The sequence below is a fragment of the Pseudorca crassidens genome, chromosome 15 (assembly GCF_039906515.1).
Source record: "Pseudorca crassidens isolate mPseCra1 chromosome 15, mPseCra1.hap1, whole genome shotgun sequence".
NCBI classification, from domain to species: Eukaryota; Metazoa; Chordata; class Mammalia; order Artiodactyla; family Delphinidae; genus Pseudorca; species Pseudorca crassidens.
The window spans coordinates 48507295-48530088 of record NC_090310.1 but is presented as its reverse complement, the minus strand read 5'-3'; the positions used below and the strand labels follow the sequence as shown (position 1 = coordinate 48530088).

Genomic DNA, 22794 nt, shown 5'->3' with positions numbered 1-22794 from the left:
TAAATAATAAGGACCTACTGTATAACACAGGGAACTATATTCAATATCTTGTAATAACCTATAATCTGAAAAGAATATATATATATATGTATAACTGAATCACTTCGCTGTAAGCCTGAAACTAGTACTTTATTTATTTTTTTAATGGTGTGTTAGTTTCTGCTTTATAACAAAGTGAATCAGTTATACATATACATATGTTCCCATATCTCTTCCCTCTTGCATCTCCCTCCCTCGCATCCTCCCTATCCCACCCCTCTAGGTGGTCACAAAGCACCGAGTTGATCTTCCTGTGCTGTGCAGCTGCTTCCCACTAGCTATCTATTTTACGTTTGGTAGTGTATATATGTCCATGCCACTCTCTCACTTTGTCACAGCTTACCCTTCCCCCTCCCCTTTTTCTCCTTGTCCCTGTTAGGAAGTTATATATAATATATCCGTCCCTGTTTTTTTCATGGTTCTCTTAGAATATTTAACACATACATTTAGAATTTAGTTACCATTATTTAGTAACTAGAGTCTTCCCCTGACCAGGAGAAGAATTTAATAAAATTGCACTTTCTTTCTCCCACATACCCATTCTCCATGTTGTCATTTATTTGTGAATTTTTAGTTTCTGTTTCTTTATACTACAAATATAACGCTAGTTGGGCTAAACCATCTTCCGTCAGTTTCTTCACTCACTATTTTTTCTGGCATCTGTCTTCCTCCATAGTTATTTCATTGTATTATTGAGGTACAATGCTCAATTATTATAGAAATGGAAATTAAACTCAAGACTCCTTACATATATTGGAAAGTTTTTACTTGGATTTTCACATTTGTTTGCTGGTTTGGCTGATTATAGGATTTTAAGTTCAAAATAATTTTCCCTCATACTCTTTTCCACCATTGTCACCTAAGAAAAGTCCGAAGCAGTCTAATTCATATTCCCTTGTCTATAAACTGCCTTTCCCTGAAGCCTTTTGAGATTCTTCCCTTTGATTTCTGAAATTTAACCAGGATGTAGCTTGGCGTGTGTTTTTCCTTATTTGCTCTATTCAGGACCTGATAGACTATTTACATCTTAGGATTCAAAACTTCCTTCCTCTCTGGAACTTGCCCCTCCTCCTCCTCCTTTTTTTTTAACTTCCTTTTCCTCCTCTTTCACCTCATCTCCTCCTTCTCCTCCTTCCTTCAATCTTGCAAATCCTTCTAGGGAGATATTGGACCTTCTGAATCTGCCCTTCATATCTCTTGACTTTTCCTCCATATTTTATTTTCTCTGTCCTGGAATGATTAGTCAACTGACTATGCTAGTTTATTAATTTACTTCTCAGCTGTGTTCATTGTAGTTTTGAACATTTAATTTTTTAAAAGGATCCATTGTTTCATTGTGTCTTTCTAAACATGTTACTTACATATTTTTAAATTCTTTTTCTGTTTGCTCTATGAAGTCTTTTCACTAAATGTCAGTTCTGCTTATTGAATTTGGTGCCTCTTATTGTGCTAGTTTTCCTGTAATAGTGATGACGTTTTGTTTTATGCTCATTTTTTAATTTAGGAATCCTTATTTGCTTACACATTCACCTGTCTTGAGTGATTGTAGAAAGAAAATGGAATGTGTTGCCTGGACCAGGGGCTTGTGTTCTTGCCGTGTGGTCTCCCCACCTCTCTACAGTGGGGTCTTGTTCTTCCAGTCAGTTCTTGCTGCCCATCACAGTGCTTTGTGCTGTGGACAATGCAACTGCTTCTTACTTATTAACCCAATAAAAGAAGAACAAAGAGATATTGCTTCATTAATCACCCAGGGTATCAACTTCTTGTAGTTATCGACTCTTGGCTTTAAGGATCCCTACAGTTAGTGTATGTCCATACCAGTCTTCTCTGCAAATGTTTTAGGGCTATGGTTTCCTGTGGTCTTATTTCTGCATTGAGCAGGTCTTATTTATGTTCTATCTTTTGTGATCCTTCAATATTTCTGATTCATTGATGATTTATAAATTTATAAATTTATTTTGGTTTTTAAGTATCTACTTTTTGTCATTTCACAGAGCTTTTAGATGATTGGTAGAATACATACAAGCACTGAATCTGCTATCTTTATTCAACCTTCCTCTAATTTCTTAATAAGAAAAATTAAATGTAGCCATCCTTACTTTGTGTTTCTCATACTTCAAAGAACTGTCTATAATACAGTTAGTTACCCTTCCCAACAAAAAGGAAAACACAAACATATTTTATTATTATTCTGAGCTCAACCCTGGTAGGAGAAACAGCTGTTTCTCAAGAGGAAATAATGATAAAAAAGAAATATTAGGTGAGAACAGAAGCGTCAATGTAGGCACAAATGAAAAACTACGATTGATAATGATTCTTTCTCTCTCTACAAATCCATGATTCTATTTGCTACTGAATGGGCAAGTAGTTAAACCAAAAAAAGAAGGGACAAATTTGGTAGCATTTTTCCAAATTTGGTAGTATTTTTTACAATGTGCCATGGATATGTTCTCTTCAATCCCTTTTAAATACCTATCTCTGCAGCATGATTTATTCAAAAGAGCATTGGTTATAGAACTGGGTACAAATTCCAATCTGTCCATTCAGATTTTCTGACTTTCTGTTGAATTGTCTATAAAAGTAGGATTGATATATCTATAACACTTGGAAAATGATAAGGTACCCTACAAGCTTAACAGTGGAAAAAGAAAGGGTGTCGGGCTTCACTGGTGGCGCAGTGGTTGAGAGTCCGCCTGCCGATGTGGGGGACGCGGGTTCGTGCCCCGGTCCGGGGGGATCCCACGTGCCGCGGAGCGGCTGGGCCCGTGGGCCATGGCTGCTGGGCCTGCGCGTCCGGAGCCTGTGCTCCGCGGCGGGAGGGGCCACAACAGTGAGAGGCCCGCGTACCGCAAACAAAAAAAAAAAGAAAGAGTGTCATATTGTAGGAGAAACAAAGGCATTTTTGTGGCTGCATTATTAGGTTTTGTTCAACCCTCCTATATCCTGCTCCCAAAAATGATTATGTCCTTGTGGCCTGGGGTTCACTTTCACACTTAGCCTTTTGTGTCAGGAAGAAAAATATAGTGAGTTGGTCATGTGATGAGTTAAATCTACAGCTAGATAAGGATATACCCCATTGCAGTGCTTCTGTTTTTGCAATATCTAGTCCAGTTTCATTTTTTGGTATAGTTACAAAACTGTGGGCGGCTTACCTGAGACTAGAAGACAGCAACCTTTGGAAGGCATTGACTGCTCCTGAAGAAACCTCACTGGTGCTCAAAGGAATGGGTTGGGGTGAAAATACACCCACACAGAGGCAGGAAGCTCACCGGTAGAGGCAGAGGAATAGGAGAACTGTACCCTCAAAACAGGCCTTCTTCTCTGGACCAGATCTTTTTTTTTTTATTTCATACTGGAGTATGGTTGATTAACAATGTAGTGTTAGTTTTGGGTATACAGCAAAGTGATTCAGTTTTATACATATACATATATCTGTTGTTTTTCAAATTCTTTTCCCACTTAGCTTATTACAGAGTATTGAACAGAGTTCCCTGTGCAATACAGTTGGTCCTTGTTGGTTATCTATTTTAAATATAGCAGAGAATACATGTCAATCCCAAACTCCCAATCTATCCCTCCCCCCAACCCTTCCCCCTGGTAACCGTAAGTTATTTCTCTAAGTCTGTGAGTCTGTTTCTGTTTTGTAAATACGTTCATTTGTGTCTTTTTTTTTTTAGATTCAGCATATAAGTGATATTTGTCTTTCTCTGTCTGCCTTACTTCACTTAGTATGATCATCTCCAGGTCCATCCCCGTTGCAGCAAATGGCATTATTCTTGAATTCTAAGAAGGTTCCCAAGCTCAATTCTCCCTCTCGGGAACACTGGGATTCGTTGTCTCCAGCACTCATTTGGGGACTTGTATTTTGCTGTCATTTTTGTTACTTTTATTTGCCACAGGTTTTACCTCCCCCACTAAAAGGTAAGTTCTTTGGAGGTGGAGGACTCACAGAGTTATTTGTGGACCCCACCCAACCCCTTACCCAAGAACCTTGCTCAAAATATTTGCAGATGGAATATTTTCATGGTTCCTCCATGTCTTTTAGTGTTCAATTGCAAATGAACTACAAAAAGCGAGACACCAAAGGTAAACTTCTGCCTCTGTTATTACAGGATTTTGTGCCGCTGTATCAAAGCTTTGAGAATTTTTATACACGGAACCTTTACATGAGAATCAGAGACAACTGGAACCGGCCCATCTGCAGTGCCCCGGGGCCTCTGTTTGATGTGATGGAGAGGGTGTCAGATGACTACAACTGGACATTTAGGTGAGGCGGCCACCTGGAGGGGCTTGGTTGAAAGAAATGCTTTCAAGGAAATTCTAGCATGGGCACCAGATCACAGATCTGAAAAAAGCACAAAGCAATAGAACAGCTGCTCTTCCATCATTCAGCCCTTTGCAAGCCCTCGTGATGCCAATGGGAGAAGTCACAGTAATTAAATTGCCAAGGGCAGCTTACTTGTATTGCGATTCAAGAGGAATCAGTGGCAGAAGGTGCAGGATACACAGAGCCAGCCGGGAAGAGTCCTTTTCAGCTTTATTGACAAATTGTACCCTCCTACTTCCTGCTGAGGGAGCCAGTGATGACCATGGCTCTTTCTGATTTAGAAAGTCCTTGCTGAAATTTAAACCAGAGCACCGGTGTCACGAAAGCAAGCACCCAAGACAAATCAGGGCTGAGTAACACTCCATGGCCTGGAAACCTTTTCCCAATGCTCTGCCCAGGTTCATTATGAGGTGACTCTCCTGTAAGGACAAATCATTTTGTGGTGACAACAAGGCAAATCAAAAAGAAAAGACGTGACTTGGGCCAAACCCAAGGTCTCTTTGTGAGAGTCTTTTCTGGAGCACTAGGATGATATTAAATGAGAAAGCCCTTTGTGTTCACCTGCCCTTCTCTCTGCAGGTTTACTGGAAGAATCATCAAAGATGTCATCAATATGGGTTCCTATAACTTCCTTGGCCTTGCAGCCAAGTACGATGAATCTATGAAAACAGTAAAGGATGTTTTAGAGACATATGGCCTGGGCGTGGGCAGCACCAGACATGAAATGGGTACGTACATTCACTATTTTGAAATTTTTTTCCAGTTGGGTCTCAGATTCCTTGTGGCTACTTCTCAAATCTAGATCATATCTAGACAGTGTGCCTCAAAATGTTGTTATAAAACACAAAAAGGAAAAGGTATATAACGGTCTTTTTGGAAATTTCAAACATTATGCTCTTACTAGGCAGTTTTTAAAGATTTTAATTCTCCAGAGTAAAAAAAAAATTGTTCTTTCCTGACCATGTTATCTAAAAAAGCAGCTATAATGCCTCTTCCATCTGGTCCTTTTCTGGGTCTTTTCTTTTCCACTTTTCTTTTCTTTTTAACAGCTTTTTTGAGTTACAATTGCTATTCAAAGAAAACCATTGTACTTATTTAGTATATATAATTTAATGAGTTTGGACATATGCATATACCTGTGAAACCATCACCACAATCAAGGTGATAAACATATCCATTACCTCAGAAAGTGTCATATTGCCCTCCTTTTTATGGTAAGAATGCTTAAATGAGATCGATCCTTTTTTCTATTTTTTCCCCTAAATAAAATTTTATTTTATTTTTACTTATTGAAGTAAAGTTGACTTACAATATTATATCAGTTTCAGGGGAAATCCTAGTAATTCTGTATTTAGAGATCTACCCTTTTAACAAATGTTCAAGGGCACAGTACAGAATTGTTCCAGGAACTGTGTGAAAGGGCAGGTCTCTAGAACTTACTCGTCCTGTATCACAGAAGCTTCGTACCCATTGAACAACAACTTCTCCTTTGGATTTGGCTCTTTCTCCCACCTTTCTTAATGATGCCTATCACTTATCTTGCTTTTGTACTTGTATATTGCCTGTCTCTGCTCCTGCAACATAAGTTCCATGAAGGGAGGAATGGGTCTTATTGACTTGTGTTGAATGAATGAATGAATGATGAATGAATGAATGGTAAAGATGAAACAGACTGCCTATTTATTTCTCTTTTAGCTGAAACATTTTTCTCTTAGAGGAGTAAGATCTTTGAGAAGGAAACTTCTGCTCCCCTCACTTCCGGGAGGATGAGCAGAGCAAGCTTGTTCCTGTGGCCTGCTTCGCTCTTCCTGGCCCACTCTCTCCTCCTATATTATCTCATGTGTTCCTCACAAAGCCCCATGCTGTGCGGGGCAGGACAGGTGGTGTTATTCCCACCTTCCAGAGGAGGAAACTGAGGACCACAGTGACTCAATGATGTGCCTATAGTGGCCGATGACCCATCCTAACTCCTGGGGTTGCTCAGCTTTCCTACTAAGCAGTTTCCCAACCAGGATAATACATGCAGAGCTCACTAGGTCAGTTTCAGGCCTAAGAATCAGAGGTAAATCTGCTAAAAATGGATTTACCATTCATGAAAAATGAGCCACATGCCTCTCTCAGATAACCCCTTGGCAGAAGGCCTTTAGAAGCATGTAATTATTCAGACCTGTGCAATAAATAGCCATTCAGATTGAACAAAATCACCTTCTTATCCACATAGCCAGTAAATACTTAACTAAAACTCCAGAGTGTATAAGTAGTTGCCCAGATTTCTTAGGAAAGACACGGTATCTTTATTTTGACTCATGAGGGCTGGAGAAATAAGCAGGGAGTGGAAGAAAGGTTCTACTCCTTTAGAAGAGCTGGGTCACCCACAGGATCCTACTTGGTGGCGGGATCGAGACTGGAAGGACACACCGTCAAAAGAGACACGGAGGCAGCAACCTTTGGGGATGTTGCCTCTGGTGCTGGTGACACCAAATACAAGGGTTGTTCATCAGGAAACACACTCCCGAAGATGAGGACCCCCAACTCACTGAGACAGAACAGTCCCCAGTCACAGCACCAGAAACTAAAGAGAGGCAGCCTGACACCGGCGATGGTTTGCTCCCAGTGAAGACAGATACAGAATAAGGGTGCCTGATTCTGCAGACTCAACAAACCCAGAGAAACCAGGCAGAGACGAAGATCCCTGTTTAGACTGCCTACAGCCTACATGCTTTCTCCACCTACTCATCCTTCTGAATCACTGGGCTTTTAATACTTACTTGCTTCATTGTGAGCTCTCCAGCTCAAGCTCTAGGAAGATTTTAACAGCTTCCAAGGAAACAGTGAGACAGCAAGGTAGAAACCACCCACAGTAATTTTAGGCAAATAGAAGAACTGAAAACAAGAATATAAGCAATCTAAAAATAAATGAATAAACAGGGTACATCTGAAAGTCTTCTGCAAGATAAATGGTAACCTGAACATAGCAGTCAAGAATTGGTAATATAGTTGTTTTTTTTTTAACATCTTTATTGGAGTATAATTGCTTTACAATGGTGTGTTAGTTTCTGCTGTATAGTTTTGAATGCCATTTACTTCAAGATATACAAGTAACTTTTGGAAAATGTACGCTACATAGCCTTAAGAAAATATTTAACAGGGCCAATGGACTAACAGTGAAACTTTGGTAATATAGAGGCTTAAGAATTTTTAGTAACCAAAATAGCTTCTTGAGGAACCCAAAGTAAATGTTTAGGGACGTTTAATCACTTAAAATACTTCCTAGAGCTTTTAAAAGTAGTTTCCAATGTTCCAGGGGGAAAAGAACACAGAAATCATATTCCAAAATAGGAAAATTCAATGAAAAAGAAATCAAGAGGAAACACATAAAATATAGTAAAAGGGACTTCCCTGACGGTCCGATGCAGGGTGGGTGAGGGTTCGATCCCTGATCAGAGAACTAAGATCCCACATGCTGCACAGCATGGCCACAAACGAAAAGTAACAAGTAAAAAATAAATAAATAAAAATAAAATATAGTAAAAGGATAAAAGATCACATATTTTATTTTTACCAAAAATATATAACTAGAACATATTTGCCTACTAGAAGCAAAGGACTGAGATTTGGCCAAAAACTAAACTCAATTATGTGCTGTAATCAAAAATAAATACAACTAAATTAAAGTTATTCCAAAGGATGAAAAGCAGAAAGATAGGTCCCAGCCAGGCACCTGGTTCCACCTCCCCATTGTAACCAACAACAAAATACCCTCAGTGCCCAAGAGGGAGGTCAATTCAGTGGAAGGAGCAGCAAAAAGTGCCCTAGAGTAAGGTTGTTTGCCAAATCTACACCTGCAAATGTTAAAACTAGGCCCAAAATAGAACTGAAAATGACACATTTCCAGACAGATATGTACAGAATTTTAAGTGATATTTTAAGATGTAAAATGATGTGCTACTGTTTACTTTTCTGTACAACTAAAAGATAGCAGAATATGGAATTAGGGGAGGCTTTGACCCCTTGTGGGTGGATTTAACATTTCACATGCTGATATGGGTGGGATGATTGCACTTTTCATACATCCTAAATATGAGACAGAGTGAAATGGCAAATTGGAGTCACCATCAAGCATTTAAATATCTGACACATTTTAAATTCCTATCTTCTATATTCCTGTTGGTTTTTGTTAGAATGTTCCCTGATCTGGGCTGTCTCCCTGAAACTGCATGCCTTATGTGACATCTTTGGTAATTACAACCTAGTTTTGTTTTGTTTTGTTTTGTTTTAATAATGTTGTTAATGTGTGTGAAAGATTAGAAATTTTTGAGTTTAGGTGTGTGTGACATTACATTGTGAATTAGGGACCTCTGGAGTGAACAGCCTATCAAATGTTGAAATTGGTACTCTTTAAGCTGGCTTGCCTTCAAATTTTTAGCTGCAAAGTCTGTAGATTAACTGTCTTAGCTGAAAAACGCTAGAATAACTACTATAATTTGTTTAGAAACAGATTCTAAAACTACATGGATGTTTAGATTTTTAGCACTAAGATTGAGAGTTGTGTAAAAATTGTTCATAATGTCTGAAGAGTAACATCAAACAATCAGTAGTATCTTCAGGAATTCCCTGGCGGTCCAGTGGTTAGGACACAGCGCTTCCACTGCCAAGACCCGAGTCTGATCCCTGGTCAGGGAACTAAGATCCCACAAGCTGCTTAGCCTGGCCTAAATAAATAAGTAAATAAAATGAAAAAAACAATCAGTAAAACTTCATTATGCAAGATATTTCTATATATGATCTTTGAGTTTCGTTACTGGAAAGAACTACTTAATTTTGCTGTATGTGGAAGGTGCTTGTTTGAATATATTGATTTAACAATGGAAGACGTTCATGCAGCCACCCCTAACTCAAAGTCAATGCAGAATTGCTTGTTCTTCCTTCATATGAATTAAGCTTTAAGTGAAGAATAAACTGAAACTTTAAAGGTAAATAAACAAACAACCTAAAGGTGTGGTGCAAATGCAAACAGAAAGAAAAGCAGAAGTTAAGTTTAGTGTATGAATTATTAAACATAAGGAGAGATTCACCTTATAAAAATTATGTGGAGAGTCCATAATGAAGATTGATGCAACTGCTTTAGCCTCTGTGCATTAAGTAACACAGCAGAGACATATATGGCTCTTTATTTTTCTATACAAACTGGAAATTAGTAGGACAATGAATTATGGGAGGCTTCAAAAATCATATGGGTCAACTTAACATACTCGATTAAAAACAAAAGTGAGAAAAATAAAAAGTGAGATAGTGATAGAAAACCCTAAAATTCCTCCCAGTCCTTGAAAAATGAAGAAGACAAAAAAATAAGCAAATAAAGACACAGAAGACATTAACAATGTAATTGTTGAGTTTAGTTTAATATTTATATATTGAATGCTGAACTTTAAAACATATTACCAGTAGACGATATCTTTTTAAATATTTATTGAATTTTCATATAAATTTACTATATATTATGCACAAAGAAAACCTCATTGAATTCCAAAAAGTGAAATCTACATAGGTCACGTTCTTGGACCACTGTGAAATAAAGCTAAAAATTAATACCAAAATTAGAAATGAACCCTTTTTAAAAATCACTTGAAACTTTTAAAGCTCTCTCATAAGTAACTCTTGAATCAACAGGGAAATGAAGTTACAGTTACATCATGTTTAGAAACTAACAACTATGAGAACACCATAGGATCCAACTAGTTGTGTACTCAGAGGAAAATGTGTATTCTTACTTTACTAAAGAAGTAAGATCGAAGCTAGTAAACTAACAACCAATGGAGTAAGGAATAAAAGGAAAGCAAAAGTATTACACTATTAAAGATATAAACAGGAACTTATAAATTAGAGAAGAGTAATTTCTATTGGGCTGAGGCACCTAAATTTTAATAAGTCACTAGAGGTGATTCTGATGACCAGCCAGAGTTGACAACCACTAAGCTAACATAACCCTGATCCCAAAATTTGACAAACGAGCATTTAATAAAAGGAAAATTATAAGACAATATTACTTGGGAAGAAAATTATACAAGAAATTGACGTTGCAAATTCAACGGTATAGTCAAATAACATGATACCATGATCAAGTAATTCTATGCAGGGACTATAAGGATAGTGAGTTCAATAAGAAAATTTGTAACCTTGAAAGATCCAAGAAGGAAAACATATGATTATCTTGATAGATATCACTAAAACATTTATAAAATTCAATATCCATTCCTTATAAAACTTTTAACAGAATAAAAATAAGAGATTCTTGAATGGAATAAAAAATATCTACTTCAAACAATGCGACTTGTACTACACTTCGTGATGAAACTTCTAGTTACTAGAAGCTTTCACTTTGAGTCACGGAAAAGATGAAGATGTGTTTTTACCACCATTTTAATAACCTTTGGAAGTACTAAGCAATATAATTATTCATTTATATTTTACTCCTTACATCAATAAATATTTATTGAATAACTACCATGTGACAAAATAAGAAATATATGTGCAATAAAAGAAGAGGTGATCTAACCATTATTTGTAGATGATCTGGTTGTTCCTTTCTCTATTTTTTAAACCATGATCTGTGAGTAGTAAAGTGATCCTCAGAAGGGGCTGCTCTTGAGGCCACTGTAGAGATGAGGGGCTGCTGAGCAGGAGGGACAGAGTTTTAGTCCATTTTCTTCCATTTTACATATTAAACTATCAAGAATTTATTAGAGATAATAAACATTTAATAAAGAATTCAATAAAGAGCTACATTCAAAAACCACTAATTTTTAAAATTCAGAAAGTCTATAATCAACAATCAATAAGAGGATATACTGGGGAAAATAATATTATTAGTAAATATGAGGGAAAATAGCACAGACCTAGGGAATAAGCTTATTTTGAAAATGTTGGGTTTTTGGTTTTGGTTTTGGTTTTACATCTTTACTGGAGTATAATTGCTTTACAATGGTGTGTTAGTTTCTGCTTTATAACAAAGTGAATCAGTTATACATATACATATGTCCCCATATCTCTTCCCTCTTGTGTCTCGCTCCCTCCCACCCTCCCTATCCCACCCCTCTAGGTGGTCACAAAGCACCGAGCTGATCTCCCTGTGCTATGAGGCTGCTTCCCACTAGCTATCTATTTTACGTTTGGTAGTGTATATATGTCCATGCCACTCTCTCACTTTGTCAAAGCTTACCCTTCCCCCTCCCCATATCCTCAAGTCCATTCTCTATAGGTCTGTGTCTTTATTCCTGTCTTACCCCTAGGTTCTTCATGACATATTTTTTCTTAAATTCCATATATATGTGTTAGCATATGGTATTTGTCTTTCTCTTTCTGACTTACTTCACTCTGTATGACAGACTCTAGGTCCATCCACCTCATTACAAAATGTTTAGAACCTATTTGAAGAAAACTAAGATTTTTATAAAAGACCTAAAATAATACTTGAAAGAAACAGAGAGAGACACCAATATCCTAGAAGGGAATAGCTCAGTATTACAATTCGATTAAATCTTCCTTAAAATGAATATGTAAATTGAACACAATCCAGTGACATTAATAGACAAGGTGGGTGGTGGGAGGTCTCAACCAAAAGTCTAGAGACAGTTTGGTCCACTCATCTGTATATAAAAAGAACAACATTTCAAATCAACTAGAAGAGGATCAATTATATCACAATTAGTTTTGTGATAACTGGCTGATCATATAAGGAAATAAGCCAGATTCCTATCTCACGCATTGTATCTAGGTAAGTTACACTTAGGTAAATTGCAAATGCATTTGCAATTGCAATGCAAAAACAAAAGCAATCACCACCAGAAATAACTATATAAATAAAATTGAAACTGAGTGAATGACTAAATGGATGAATGAATGAACAAATGAACAGAATAAAACTACTCAGACAATTCAAATACAAGATGCACTTGTGTGTGTTCCTTGGTAAAGACCCTCCTAGAAATATCAGACTACATCTCCCTTTATGTGAGCAATGCTTGTGTCTTAGTCCATTTGGGCTGATATAACAAAATACCACAGACTGAGTGGCTTATAAACAACAGAAGTGTATTCCTCACCTTTCTGGAGGCTGAAAGTCCAAGATCAGGGAGCTAGCATGGTCAAGCAGGGCCTCTTCTGTGTTACAGACTTCTCCTTGTATGTGTCCTCACATGGCAGAAGGGGTGGGCTAGCTCTTTGGGCCTCTTTTGTAAGGGCACTAATCCTATTTATGAGGGCTCCATCCTCAAGACCTAATCACCTCCCCAAAACCCCACCTCCAAATGCCATCATTTAGGACATTAGGTTTTCAATATATGAATTTTGGGGGGACACAAACATTCAGACCACAGCAGCCTCTTCTCTAGCTTGTCACTTCTGATCACCCCTCCATTCTACAACCCATAATGACCTCCAGTCTTTCCAGCAAAACTCACGTCACCTGGCAAGATGCCCTCTTACATGGCAGGGATGCATTTTAAATGATGCTCAGGCTCACTCCTTGCAACACAGGCCACTCAGGTCCATGGAAAACAGGCACTCTCCCTGTTAGGAGAGACAGCTTGTTCCCAACCCAACCAGTAGCCACAGCTGTTTGCCCTTCAGATTTCACAAGCCTGATTCAGACAGTAGTCTACTGTGTACTCACACTCCAGGGAACCAGAGAAAGCTCTCCCAGAAACATGGAGGGAAAAGATCCAACAAAATGAAAAATTTAAACTGCTGTACAAAACAAAACAAACAAAAAAACAAAAGCCAACAACAATGTCAACAAAGTTAAAAGTCAAAGAACAAAATTAGAAAAAATTATTCACATATATTTAACAAAATGTTAATATTCTTAACGTGTAAAGACGCTTACAAATCAAAAGGAAAAGAACATCCCAGTTTAAGAAGTGGGCCAAGATTTTGACAAAGTTCAAAACAGGCAAAACTACAGAGTAGGATAGTGTGATGTCCCTCAACCTTTTTTTTTTCATTATCACTTCCTCTCATGACAATTGAATACCACAGATACACTATATATTTGTTTATGTAGTACATGGATATCTCTGCTTTACACATAAATAGAGTAAGATATTCCCCCTCCAAAAACCAATTTTCACCTCTTTGAAAGCAATATCACCCCTGTTTAGAATGCATACGTTACCTTTGGGGGAGGTGGATGGTGACCAAAGAGGGCAAAGCTGTTCCTATTGTTTTTTTTTAACCTTGATACAGTTATGTGAGTTCACTGTATGAAACTTCATAGAGCTCCATATGTACAATTTGTTTCCCATTTTCTATGTATGTTCTAGTTTAAATGAAAGTTTTACTTTTAAAAGTAGATCCAGTACATAAATGATCAATTAAGGAAAATAAATAAATATAAATGGGCAATGAGCTTGTGGAAAATACTCTGCCCCTTAAATAATCAAAAAATTATTAAGACACAGAGTTACCATTTTCACCTAATTGGCAAAATAATATCCCAAAGTTTCAAAGGAGTGAAGAAAAGGGCACCCTTATATACTATTGACAGAGTAAATTGCAGGGCAATTTGAAAATGTATCAACTGCAAGCCATTTAACTCAGCAATTCCATTTTGAGAAATTTTGCTTTGAAAATTTTGAGTAAGTATTCAATGATGTATGATCGAGAATAATCATTGCATTGTATTTGATAATAGAAAAATTGGGGAAATGAGGCATTTCCAGCAAGGAAAGTGATTGAATATACTTGGTAGATCTGTTTAACATAATATTATTTAGCCATACAAAGTTATAATGTAGTTGCTCAGCACCATGATTTAGAGCAAAGGCTCTGGGATGAGGCTGCTGGGATTCAAATCCTAGTCCTTACTTTTAACTAGCTAGGGCCTGAGATAAACTATTATATACACCTTCCTAGTCTTCAATTTTCTCTTCTGTAAAATGGAAAATACATTGTTAATGAACTTATATACGAAACAAAAACAGACTCACAGACATAGAGAACAGACTTGTGGTTGCCAAGGGGGAGGGGAGGTGGGGGAGGGAAGGAGCAGGAGTTTGGGATTAGCAGATGCAAACTATTATATATAGAATGGATAAACAATAGGGTCTTACTGTATAGCACAGGGAACTATATTCAATAGCCTGTGATAAACCATAATGGAAAAGAATATGAAAAAGAATGTATATATATGTATAACTGAATCATTTTGCTGTACAGCAGAAATTAACACAACATTGTAAATCAACTATACTTCAATAAAAAAAGAAAATACATTGTTAAGAGACTAAAACAAGAGCAGTATGTATATTATGAGTCCACTTTTTAAAATATATTTTACATGAATATCTGTATTGATAAAGATGGTTATATTTTATTGTGTAGTATTTTCTATTTTTTCCACAATGACCTGACATTTTTTGGTTTAATTATTTCCTTAAAAGTCACCAGGAGCCTAGGATGAGGGCACAGTCTTATGAAAATCGTTATAGTACTTCTAAGACATTATCACTGAATCAGACTGACCAGATTTTTTCAGTGTACTGGAGGGTTTCTGCTGCAGATTATGTGGATTTTTTACCTTCAACCAGTGGTCTTCAAACTTTAGCTCACATTAGAATCACCTGCAGGGCTTGGAAAAACACAGATTGTTGGGCCCACCTACAGAGTTCCTGATGCAGTCAGTCAGTCTGGAATAGGACCCGAGATTTTGCATTTCTAACAAATTCCAAGATGATATTGATGCTGCTGCTCTGGGGACCACACTTTGGGAACCACTGGAAGCTATCTAGCATGGCTGACTTTCTTGACCCAATTTTCAAAGATTTTCCAAAATGCAATGGTCTTTCACCTTGTGTGGAATGAATACCACATATACCTGGGGGATGGAGCTTATAAATAAAAACTGGAAAGTAGGTAAGATACATCCAGAAATCAGTGAAGCAATTTGATTTTTATCTCTGAGTCTATTCTGACACACATTGCTGGTCCAGATTTCTAAATTTAGGAAAGGATAAACTCAGGCAAACTAGAGAGAAGCTTTTGTTTCTCTTTGTTGATGGAAAGAATCAATAAACAATCTAATAGCAGGAATAGAAAAGAGTTTTATTCCAGCCCAACTGAGGACTATAGCCAGCCTGGGAGACACAAATTCAAGAAGCACTAGAATTGTATCCCTCCAGACTATGAAATGTGGGAGGCTTATAAAAGCAAAAACTGCAAGGTTCCAGTTAGTTACATGAGTTTTTTATCAAGAATTATAACTAGAACTGGCAAGAGGTAAGGGTGTTTTTAAGTAAGGATTGATTGAGGTCTGAAATGGTTGCGTAGTTACAAGGGCAGACCGTGAGACCATAAGTTTGCAGCTGGCAGCTCTTAGCTGATATTGTTTTCAGGATGGTTGGTGGTGTCCTTGAGTTTGATAAAGTTCAGAAAATTCAAGTCTCAGTGATGCGGGAACACGTCTGAAACCACATCCACAATAGCTGCCTGGCTCCATTTTAGATGCCTGAACTACAGTTACTCCATTTTTTTTTTAATGCATTCTTTTTCTAAATGGTTAAATCAGATGTACAATGCATGTTTGACAGGCCAGAGACAGATTGTTCTAGGTAGCATAAAGTTTGTTAAATCATGTATAAGCCAGAATGATTTCTCTATACCTCAATATGTAGAAATTTCTTCCTTCACTTTCTCCCCTCTTCTCTGCTTTTGGTCAACAAGGAAGTGTAGCTTCTTGGTCTTTCTTCCCCTAAGCACTGGATGGTTAAAAGTGGATGTCTAGTAACAGTACATTATCTAAATCTATGTGCTCTATAAGTGCTGCCAGAGTTTCACCTAGCAACTGTTAGTCAGAAGTTCACTTCTAAGAAAACAAACTCATGGGACGCCAGAAGACTAATTCTGTGCCAATGAAAGATCATTTCTACGTGGAGACTTTTTTCCTTTGAGAAGGAAAGCCTTGTGCTTGAATCATCACATCAGGAAAACCTGATTAGTACGTCTACCTAAAAACTGCCTAGTTGAGAACCTTCTTTCAAATTATAGTTGCAATTTCAAGAAGTAGGCTTGAAATATTTTCATCTTAAAAACGTCAGAAAGAACACACTTAGGAATCAATGAAACTGGATATAATAGGATATTATTTTCCATTCTCAGGTTTCGGATGTGATTTTCACGTTAGTTATATACAAATTTCCTGAAATTGCTATTTCTCAGTTTGAGAACATTGTTCTTAGCCGTTAGACAGTGTGTCTCCCTCTTTCTCTACATGACAAGTTCTCTGCTACTGTTTCATTCAGAGTACTTAGACTCTTCTTGGGTTTCTTTCTCAAACCTTTGTACCTAGATTCCAGGAATGTGCAACCTTGCTGACCTAAATATTGAAGAAGGGGTCAGCCTCAATTTGCAAAATGTGTAACTTAAAACATATTTCAAATAAATATCAGCTTCAAATTCCTATGGAAATCGCAGTTTCTAAGAAATTCCTACCAAGTAGAGATCTTGCTTCCTTTTTTAAAAAAAAGCAATTTTAATTAACAGGATTTTATGCAAATCAATGCTATAAATATGCTTTAAAGCAGTGGATTCAGTTAAATAGGCTATAAAGGTCTCCATCTCAATTAGTATTACCTTCTTAATTTACACAGCAAAACCTTTATTCATAGACAGTGCCAGCTCCTTTCAGACTAAATTGTTGTAAATTCTGATCAATGAGATTTCATTGCATTTCTCTCAAGACTTTTTATTTTCCTTTAAGAATATTTGTAAAGGAAGGTGGACCCTCAGGGGAATAGTTTGGGAGGAGGAAAATGAAAGTGTATCTTGGTTTCTGAAAGCCTTTTGGCAATTTCCTGATACCTGTTATAATTCTGACAAGGTAATTGCCCTTCTCTTGAGAGTGATAGAAATTACAGCACAGCCAAATTTCAACTAGCAGAGATATTTCTGCAAGTGAAGAATTTGGCCCTGTAGGTTCAACAAGGCCAAGCAAACACAACAACTTAACAAGATATGCCAGTGATTTTACATAAGTATAATACTTGCCAGCAGGGTAACACCTGGGATGATCGAAAAAAGTTGAAACTCACAGACTTCCAGAATACGTAGATCATCTACCACTTCCCTTCACGTAGAAAAACACCATAAGATACATGAAGACTAGAGATTCTTTTTTTTTTTTTGCGGTACGCGGGCCTCTCGCTGTTGTGGTCTCTCCCTTTGCGGAGCACAGGCTCCGGACGCACAGGCTCAGCGGCCATGGGTCACGGGTCCAGCCGCTCCGCGGCACGTGAGATCCTCCCGGGCACAAACCCGTGTCCCCTGCATCGGCAGGCGGACTCTCAACCACTGCGACACGGGAAGCCCTCCTTTACTAAATTTAGACTAAAAATCCTGTTACATCCAAATATACTAAGGATATAGATTAACTTTCATAGACATCAGTACCTGTGTATATCCTTTAACCACTGGTAATATCAAACAATAATTAGTTTCAAGGCTGCCAAGAACAAAGAGCTTTATTTTGTGTGTTAAGAGTTGTAATTCAGAAAACGCAGATTCGGGTAAAACCGAAAGAGTGGGGGACTTCCCTCGTGGCGCAGTGGTTAAGAATCTGCCTGCCAATGCAGGAGACACGGGTTCGATCCCCGGTCAGGGAAGATACCACATGCCGTGGAGCAACAAAGCCCGTGCACCACAACTACTGAGTCTGCGCTCTAGAGCCCACAAGCCACAACCACTGAGCCGGCGCGGCCCAATAACTGAGGCCCATGTACCCTAGAGCCAACGCTCCACAACAAGAGAAGCCACCGCAATGAGAAGCCTGCGCCCCACAACAAAGAGTAGCCCCAGCTCGCCGCAACTAGAGAAGCTTGCAGCAATGAAGACCCAACGCAGCCAAAAAAAAAACAACCTAGAAGAGTGTTCTGAGGAAGGGAAAGAGTTATCTCTCTAGAGTCACACATGCTGAATCTGAACCTTGGCTCTAGACTTACTAACTGCATGACCTTGGGCAAGTGAACTAAACTCTCAGGCTTTGGTGTACTTATCTATAAAAGGAGATAACAGCAGTACCAACTTCAAAAATTTGTATGACAATTAATTGAGATAAAGCTTGAAATGTTTCAGCAGGGTAGGTTGTCACGTTGCTAAGTAGGTGGTCTGCACTTATTAGCTCTATCTCCTTTGGGTAAGTGGCATCACTTCTGCATCTATTTCCTCACTGATAAGGACCAGGATGACTATTTTATAGAGAGTGTGGAGGTGTAATGATTAAATAACCATATACATAAGTGGACCCTCATTATAAGTTGCTTCATTCCCCCTCCTTCATCTATCTTTGTTTCCAGAGGTGGGTTTTTTGTACTTGAACATTCGTTACTTTTTTTTTTCTTTTTTTTTTTTTTTAATTTTTGGCTGTATTGGGTCTTTGTTTCTGTGCGAGGGCTTTCTCTAGTTGTGGCAAGCAGGGGCCACTCTTCATCGCGGTGCGCGGGCCTCTCACTATCGCAGCCTCTCTTGCTGCGGAGCACAGGCTCCAGACGCGCAGGCTCAGTAGTTGTGGCTCACGGGCCTAGTTGCTCTGCGGCACGTGGAATCTTCCCAGACCAGGGTTCGAACCCGTGTCCCCTGCATTAGCAGGCAGATTCTCAACCACTGTGCCACCAGGGAAGCCCCAGAGTTGGGTTTTTAAAGTGAGAGAATCAAAGGTGAATTAGCTCTGTGCAGTAGTACAGTAGATAATAGTATTATATCGATGATAATAGTACTGGCGTTACATAAGAGAGTGCCCTGTTTTTAGGAAATACAGAGTGAAATATTTAAGAGAAGAGGGGGCATTATGATCGTAATTTATTAAATAGTTCAGCAAAAAATTTCATATAATTGTATATATTATATATAATTATATACACACGTGTGTGCATATATATATATACACACACATAGAGAGAGAATGATATTTAATGAAATGTACTAAAATGATAACATATGGGGAATCTGGATGAAAAGTATTTGGGGATTCTTGGTACTGTTCTTGCAACTTTTTAGTAGGTCAAAAATTACATCAAAACAAAATGTTAAAGAAAAAAAAGAAAGGTGAAACATGACTCTATTGAGTATGTGGTCAGAGGTGAGGTAGAGGTCATCATTTGGTCCACTTAAAAATTCTTCTCTTATCAAGATGATTTGTGAGAGGAAAGCTCATCATAATTACATATCCACGCCTCAAGGTTTTTGTTTGCATCGGATTCTAATTATCTATTAACGTTTTAACCTGCCAAGAGATGGCAAGTGGTTTGCTAAAAATAAAGGCCTGGGAAGTTGGGCAGATAAAAATTGTTTCTGCTGTTTTACTGAACTTCATCAGGATGGGTGGTCTCTTGACCCAGCACTGGTGGCCTCTGCTCAGCGTGACAGTGTGTTCTAGACCCATTTCAGACAACCCATCTGGCTTCAAGACTTTTCTCTGAATGTTTCACAGGAAAACAAAGGTACTCAAGAGGCTTAGTAGCTCTGTAACCCCTACCAGACTGTACACAAGCGGAATAAGCAGAAGAACAGGGTATTCTAAGTGCTTTTGGGTGAAGAGCTGAAAGGTGGACTCCTTTAGGCAGAAGGGTTGATGCTGATTTTAATGCAGGAATCACCAGTTCAAGCAAAGTGGCTCAGAAGTGGGCTGAGAGCCATAGCACAGTAGGAACAGCCAGATGAAATGGCTGGCATGTTGCCACAATAAATGACCACCTACTCCTAGGTCACATCTAAGCAACTATCAACAAACAGGATATTCTGGATGAAAAGAGACTACTGTTACAGTTTGGAAATTAGTCTTCACATGTGCTACACAGGAAGAATAGGTGGTTGTGAAACAGGCTTGTTAATAATACCTACACCCTTTACTATTAATCAGTGTCAATATGAAGGCCGATATCAGTAAAAAATCAGCTGAAATGTAGAGTTCATAAACATAATATTGCTACTTTTTCCTGAGTCTGATTTTTATTGATTTGACTGATGGTGGCATACCCTGTGCTTGGCATGTGAAAATACTGCTGAGAGATCTGGCAAGAGGATACACCCAGCTTGTATTTATTCTTTTATTCACAAAGCAGATTTTCAGTATCCACTGGATAAATAAACCTTCAGGATAAGAACAAGTGTCAATATATGCACAACACTGAAATTCGGAGATCCATTCTCACCAGCCTATATGTGACTTTCAGAGACTAAAGAAAAAACAAAAGTCACAGAGAAATAAAGATTATTGTGGATATATTTGTACCTTCAGTTAGAACTATAGCTCTGCTTTCTTGAGATTTAAAAAAAAGGCCCACAGTTATATGTCAGCAACAAAATGTTGAATATGATTTCTAGAAGTCCTCAAGTACTCAGACCACCAAGGGCAAACTTGACAGGACTCAGGCATCTCCATTCAATCAGAGTATGGCTTGAATGCTGGTGGAAACAAGCTAGTTAAGTTTCTAGTGACAGTTTTGTTTCCCCAAGGTCCTTCTACATTTTCATTTCTTTTTTCTTCAGTTTTAATATTTTTTATTGAAGTATAGTTGATTTACAACGTTGTGTTAATTTCTGCTGTACAACAAAGTGATTCAATTATACATATTTTTTCAGTTTTGACATTTTTTATTGAAGTATAGTTGATTTACAATGTTGTGTTAATTCCTACATTTTTATTTCTTGAATTTGAGGAACAGGAGGCAGAAAGCAGCAGTCCATTAATATGAAAGAGACATATTATCTATTCTTCCTTAAAAACCCCACCCCATCCCAGACCAGCCCAGTCTAACGTTGCAAGGCATGGCTTCTTAGAGTAGAAAATATCCAGCCATCCTGGGAATCTCTCATATCTGTTGATGAAATCTGAGCTATGAACACTAAACAGAGAAACTCCATGATCATGGGGTTTGGGAGTGGGAACTATTCTTTTCTACAAATTGAAGGTAAGCCCCTAGATGCAAAACAACTGACAACTCGTAACCCAGCTGTGAGACATCCATTTGTAGAAACTGATATATTTGAAAATTACTTTACTAACCACCTGACCACTGGAAATCCAGAAGAAGGCTGGTTTCTGGAGACCTAATCTGGTCACCTGCTTTCCCCCACCTTCTCCCTCTCTTTAAGTCAAGATAATGAAAGAGACCTCGTAGAGGGGGATTCCTCAGGCTGCTCTTAGACACACCCATGTCTAATTAGTTGGTTGGCTGTTTAATCCTTTACAAGACATCCTGTATTATCCTAAGGACTTTTAGTGATGTAACTGTCATAGATAAGGCCTTGGAATGGCAGATTTGGGGAAGATGTAGGTGGAGGAAGACATCATGCAGATTCATCGTGAACGTCTACTCATGCACTTCTGGGTGACTGGGCCAGGATACAGTTGTCCCCTGACATCTGAGCAGGAAAGCCTCATGGGGAAAGTTACCAAGTTAACAAAGTTTGGGCACCCTCTATCCTTGCTGGAGACCTTCTTCAGGTATCGGTGTTTCCAAGCTGGTGCTCACTGCCTGGTCGCCTTGTTGCCCTGGCATCGCATGACTTCTTGACCTTTTTCCCTGTGCCATCCCCTCCTCTAGCCTCAGTCTTGGCCTCCTTCTCCATCAAAAGACAGAATGCAACTCAGCAAGCACCTACTACATGTCAGTACTGCAATAGGAGTTGCAAGCACCTACTACGTGTCAGTACTGCAATAGGAGTGCCCGTATCTGCACACCCAGTATCTGCACTCCAAGGGCTCTTTCTGTAATAAAGAAGATGGCCCCATGAACATCCCCAATGAAACTTACTAAGTGCTGTAATCATTATGTAATGAGGCTCATGCGACCTCAGAGGAGAAAATGACCGAGTTTGCCTGGGGAAGCTGAGACTGCATCTGAGGAAAGAGGCCATGTTAGGTGGATCTCAAAGAGTGACTAGGAGCTGCCAAAAGACCATTCTAGGTGGAGGAAAGACCACTCCCAAGGTCAAAGATGCCTAAAACAGCACCTCTCCCAGTCTCTGCAGAAATTGCCGGAAGGGGCAGCCAGAGGCCACCCAGCTGTTTAGTGGAAGAGCTTCGGTCAGAACCAGCTCTCCTCACGGCCAGGCCGGTGGACTTTTCATTACCTGTTCTTGGAGGTGTTCCCTTTGGAATGCAGTCTCTACTGGGTAAAAACAAATCTGACAAAAGATTATGTGCCCACGTTTTATCTTTAAATTTCAGTTTCTCTTTTCACACTATAGTGTATCTTGGATAATAAAGTTTTAAATTACAATTTAAATTTCTAACTATTCCCCACCCAATCTTGAATACAATTGACTCTGCTAGAATGTTTGTTTTACTATGTTTTCTGACAGTTTGGAGCATAAATGAATTCTGATTTGATAAAAAGGCCACCAGCCAGCAGCGTGAGAAGAGGGGAAGGGCAAAG

General features: G+C 38.5%; 1 protein-coding gene across 3 annotated transcripts in view; it reads left to right on the top strand.

Annotated features, from left to right (window-relative positions):
* Positions 1-22794, top strand: part of SPTLC3 (serine palmitoyltransferase long chain base subunit 3) — a 126508-nt gene that overhangs the window by 24382 nt on the left and 79332 nt on the right. For all 3 annotated transcript variants that reach the window (XM_067707470.1, XM_067707472.1, XM_067707471.1), the window contains 2 exons: positions 4152-4306; positions 4946-5094. In XM_067707470.1, the coding sequence (XP_067563571.1) occupies positions 4152-4306; positions 4946-5094 (304 nt within the window). The remainder of the gene's footprint in view (positions 1-4151; positions 4307-4945; positions 5095-22794) is intronic.